Source organism: Echinops telfairi, unplaced genomic scaffold, assembly GCF_000313985.2.
Source record: "Echinops telfairi isolate 266 unplaced genomic scaffold, ASM31398v2 ScPeMD7_37;HRSCAF=141, whole genome shotgun sequence".
In the NCBI taxonomy this organism is placed as follows: domain Eukaryota; kingdom Metazoa; phylum Chordata; class Mammalia; order Afrosoricida; family Tenrecidae; genus Echinops; species Echinops telfairi.
In genome coordinates this window covers 607,553-612,166 of record NW_022103935.1, presented here as the reverse complement: position 1 = coordinate 612,166, position 4,614 = coordinate 607,553, and the positions used below count along the sequence as shown (strand labels likewise).

Sequence of the window (4,614 nt, the reverse complement as noted above, 5' to 3'; positions counted from 1 at the left end):
GCCGAGGTGAAGGTCACGAGACCCTGGGAAGGAGAGCCAGTCCGGGTGACTCTGGGCAGCAGCCGGTGGATGACAGCTGGCCTGCCAGGTGTGTGGGGGGTGGGGTGGAAAGGTGGGGGGGTCTAGGATTGCGGGTCACCCACTGCCTTGAACTGCAACCCCGTGAGGAGCACCAGGAATGGAGGTGGCTTCCAGCCTGCTCTGTGGGAGATCCCAGCTCCTCCACCCCCTACAGTGCATGGGGTCCCAGCCCCCATGGGGGTCTCAGCATGTCAGTCAGTCCTGCACAGCTGCCCACCCTCCTGATGCTTCTGGGGTGTCCGTCTGTGTGTGTGGGAGTGAAACTTCTGAGAGGGCAGAGGGGAGCAGGGTGGGACCTGGGCCAGGTGTTGGGGATTGGGGTGCCTCTTCATGAGGAGGGGTGTTTGGGGGCTATGCCCTGAGTTGGCACCAGGTTGGGGCTAATGAGGAGTGAGGAAAGAGCGGCTGCCAGTTGCCTCTCCTAGCTGCACACAGATACAGCCTTGCCCCAGGCGCCTGGCTCTTTAAGAACCTGAGCACATTCATACACGTGAGTGTACGTGTGAGTGTGCCTTGGATGCTGGTGTGTGTGTGTGTGTGTGTGTGCACAGGACTGCTCAGAGTACCACCTTGGAGCCAGGGAGCTTCAGCCCCACAGCCAACGACTCCCCCTAATTACCTCACTGCTGCCCTCCAGGCCTGAGGTGTGGCTGACCCTTGAAATCCCCTTGGCCAGGTGGACAGCCCCTCCCCGTGGCCTGCCTCCTCCCACAGCCTCTACCTGCCTCCTACCTGGGCCTCCACTTAAATGGCTGATAAGCAGATCAGGTGAGTACCACCCTCACCCCCAGTACCTTAACGACCCCACCATCACCCCGCCCTGCTGATCTCTGACCCCTTGTGCCCCCAGCCTGCCAGCCAAGCTCATCAATGGCGGCATCGCCGGGCTGATCGGGGTCACCTGCGTGTTTCCCATCGACCTGGCCAAAACCAGACTGCAGAACCAGCAGAATGGGCAGCGCATGTACACCAGCATGTGAGAGGGGCCGGTGATAAACCGGGAGACTGAGGGCAGGGCCGGAAAGCGCTGGTCCCGGGCTCCGCTCAAGCTCCCCCACCTCTCTTTGGCTGCAGGTCAGACTGCCTCATCAAGACCATACGATCTGAGGGCTATTTTGGCATGTACAGAGGTGAGGAGCCCTTGGTGGAGGCAGGAGGGCTGCATCTGGGGCGTCTGCACAGCGGCAGTTCTCACCCCTCCGCACACACCTGGCAGCAAGCGCCTGGCATGATGGAGGCTCTGCAGATGGTGCTGCGCGCCCCTGGAGCCTGGGGTGGCAGGGTGGGCATGGGCATGCCTGCAAAGCAGATTAGGATACAATCGGATTTGCCAACTCTGGCCCTGTGCCCAGCTCCAGGAACCACCCCCGCGCCCCCTCCCACTGACCTGCATACCCTGCAGTGGTCCCAGTGCCCCCGGGAAGCCCCATGGGGCATGAGAGGCAAAGCGTCTGGAAGGGGAGGGTCCTGTAGGGGAGGGTGAGCAGAACCCTGGAGGAGGTAGTGCTGCCCCCATCCCCGCCCTGGTGCCTGCCCCTGCCTGGCAAACACCAGGCCCAAATGTGGGTGAGAGGGCAGGAGGGAGGCGCCAAGGAGCAGCAGGGCCCAGAGCCAGCCCAGAAGCATGAGTTAGCACAGAGCCTCCCCCCTCTGACCAGGCCAGCGTCCCATGACCTGTGTCCCTGGGCCCCACCTGACCCCCTGTGCCCACAGGCGCTGCTGTGAACCTGACCCTCGTCACCCCAGAGAAGGCCATCAAACTGGCAGCCAACGACTTCTTCCGCCATCAGTTCTCTAAGGACGGGTAAGGGGCCAGGCTGCTCGGGCAAGGTTGGGTGGGCTGAGTGCACATGGGAGGGCAGAGTCAGCCCAGCAGGCAGGACCCCACCAGGACCTCCAGCGCTGTCAGACACAGCCCCTTCCCCAGGTTTCCTCTCCCGACTGGACATTACCCACACCATCCCCAGCCACATACCTCCCACGAACACAGGGCCACCAGTGGCTCAGTCCCATTCAGGCTAACGTCGGTGATCATGGGCCAGCAATGACCCTGCCTGGGGGCTGCCCTTTCTGGGGCGCAGATCCCAGCACCTCATCTCTCTGTACCAGCATGGCTCACTCACTGGCCCGCTCCTGGTTCTGCTCACGGGCCATCTGTCACAGTGGCTTGGTGCCCAGGGCTGCGGCTGCGTCCCATCCACCCACTCCGTGTCCAGATAGCAGGGGACAGGCTGGGCCTGACTCACCCCCGTGGCTGGGGTCCGCATGCTCACAGTGGCCCCTGCCCCTTGCAGGCAGAAGCTGACGCTGCTGAGGGAGATGCTGGCTGGCTGTGGGGCGGGCACCTGTCAGGTGATTGTGACCACGCCCATGGAGATGCTGAAGATCCAGCTTCAGGATGCAGGCCGCATAGGTGGGGCGGGGCACTTTGGGGGGGTGTGGACGCTTGCGTGGGGGGCAGCGGCTGGACCTTCAGGCCCCTCGCTCCCAGCAAGCCCATCCCCACCGTCCATTTCCCAGCTGCCCAGAGGAAGATCCTGGCTGCACAGGCTCAGCTGCCTGTGCAGGGCGGGGCAGAGCCTGCAGAAGTGCCCCGGCCCACGGCCACCCAGCTGACCCGGGACCTGCTGCGGAGCCGCGGCATCGCTGGCCTCTACAAGGGCCTGGGCGCCACGCTGCTCAGGTGGGAGGGCCAGGGGCAGTGCCGAGGGAGGCCCGCCACTGCGGCTGCCAGGTCACCCCTGGTCGTCACTGCTGCCCCCGCCCTCCTGCAGGGACGTCCCCTTCTCTATTGTCTACTTCCCGCTCTTCGCCAACCTGAACCAGCTCGGCCAGCCTGCGTCCTGCGACAAGTCGCCCTTCTACGTGTCCTTCCTGGCTGGCTGTGTGGCCGGCAGCACGGCCGCCGTGGCCGTCAACCCCTGCGACGGTCAGTGATTGGCTGGGCGCCCAGGCGGGCGGGGTGGGTGGCTCTGGGTTGCATGTGGGCCACCCACCCTGATCTTGCACGCCCCCTGCAGTGGTGAAGACACGCCTGCAGTCCCTTCAGCGAGGGGTCATTGAGGACACCTATTCCGGGTTCCTGGACTGCGCCAGGTCGGTGGGGATGGGACTAGGAGTAGGGCGGGGTGGGGGACAGCAGGGGGCGTGCCCTGACCTGCATCTGTGCCCCTCCCCCTGCAGGAAGATCCTGAAACATGAGGGTCCCTCGGCTTTCCTGAAGGGGGCCTACTGCCGCGCCCTGGTCATCGCCCCACTCTTTGGCATCGCCCAGGTGGTCTACTTCCTGGGCATCGCTGAGTCCCTGCTGGGGCTACTGCAGGGCCCCCAGGCCTGAGAGCCGGGCCACCCCCGGACTAAGCAAGGGGAGGCTCCTATGAAGGGCGGGGCTCCATATGGGGTGGGTTGGGGCTACCCCCACTGGGGAGCTGCCTGGGCGACCGTGGGATCAATGTCTTATTTATGTAGAAAATGCAGACCGTACATTCCTGGAGCTGACTCTCCGCCACCCTGCCCCCTCACCAGAGGGGGCTGCCCTCTCACCCAGCCAGGCCCCCCCAGAGCAGAGCTGGTCTCTGGGCTGGGGGTCTGGCCCTGGACCCCTCCCCCGGCTCCGGGTCTCAGGCTTGAGTCCTGGCCCACAGGGAGTCCCTGCACAAACCTATTTATTGAGCCTGCCGAGCTGAGCGACACTGTCCACCCCTCTGTCCTGGGTCTGTCCGCCCCTTACCATGGCCACCCTGGGAGGCCCAGGGCTCCTGGCCTGAAGAAGGGTTGGGGTCTGCAGCTGCCAGGGGCCTGGGAACAGGTCACAGGGTCTGCTCTCAGGCACAACCCCTTCCTATCCACTGTGGGACCTAGCGCCTTTGTGGTGGGCCCATCTGCTCCCACCCCCAGCGGAGGGTCCTGAGCATGCATGATCTGTGTATGAGCGAGCGTGTATGTGTGTGTGTGTGAGCATGCGTGTACCTGCTCTGTGGAGCCATGCCTCCCAGCCCTCAGCGGCCTGTGTGTGTGTCCCCAGCTCTCTGCTGACCGTCCAGGGTTTACAGCTCCAATGGACCCCTCCTGCACCGAGGCCAGACCCTTCCTCAGAGACACTCCCCCGGGTTTGGCCCCTGCCCCGTGCTGGTTGGGGGCCACCCCTCAGGGCGCCGTCTGCTCCACAGTTGCCCCACAGGCTCCTGATCACACTCCAGAAAGCTCGGCTCCCGCCCCTTGACCCCTTGGTGGTGTGCCCTGCAACGGGCGGCCCGCCCGAGTGCTCGTGTTGGTGACTGATCCTGTGTGGTGGTGCTGTGTCCCCCTCCTCAGTGACACTACCTGGGCTCAGGCCCGGACCCAGTTCACGGTTAGCCCTGGGAGAGCCACCGCTCCCGTCACCTGTCCTTGGAAGCTGCTGCTGCTTACAGAATTCTATTTTTTTTTCTTTTGAAGAGTTGAGAAGTAACTTTTTGTGTCTTTGTCATGTAAGAGGATAAATAAATATTCTAAGTAGATGCTGTCCCACTGAAGCTCTTTGGGGGGGGGGGG

At 63.9% G+C, this 4,614-nt stretch overlaps 1 protein-coding gene across 3 annotated transcripts in view; it reads left to right on the top strand.

Moving 5' to 3' along the window:
- Positions 1 to 4,580, top strand: part of SLC25A22 (solute carrier family 25 member 22) — a 6,400-nt gene extending 1,820 nt beyond the window's left edge. Inside the window, exons 1-10 of one of the 3 annotated variants that reach the window (XM_004717169.2) lie at positions 8 to 88; positions 758 to 849; positions 932 to 1,057; positions 1,156 to 1,211; positions 1,795 to 1,885; positions 2,376 to 2,494; positions 2,602 to 2,764; positions 2,856 to 3,010; positions 3,102 to 3,177; positions 3,265 to 4,580. In XM_004717169.2, the coding sequence (XP_004717226.1) occupies positions 830 to 849; positions 932 to 1,057; positions 1,156 to 1,211; positions 1,795 to 1,885; positions 2,376 to 2,494; positions 2,602 to 2,764; positions 2,856 to 3,010; positions 3,102 to 3,177; positions 3,265 to 3,418 (960 nt within the window). In that variant the 5' untranslated portion in view covers positions 8 to 88; positions 758 to 829 and the 3' untranslated portion in view covers positions 3,419 to 4,580. Of the gene's footprint in view, positions 1 to 7; positions 89 to 718; positions 850 to 931; positions 1,058 to 1,155; positions 1,212 to 1,794; positions 1,886 to 2,375; positions 2,495 to 2,601; positions 2,765 to 2,855; positions 3,011 to 3,101; positions 3,178 to 3,264 lie in introns of those variants that run through there. The other 2 variants (XM_045290434.1, XM_045290433.1) reach the window with 2 other exon arrangements.
- Positions 4,581 to 4,614: the final 34 nt, after the last annotated feature.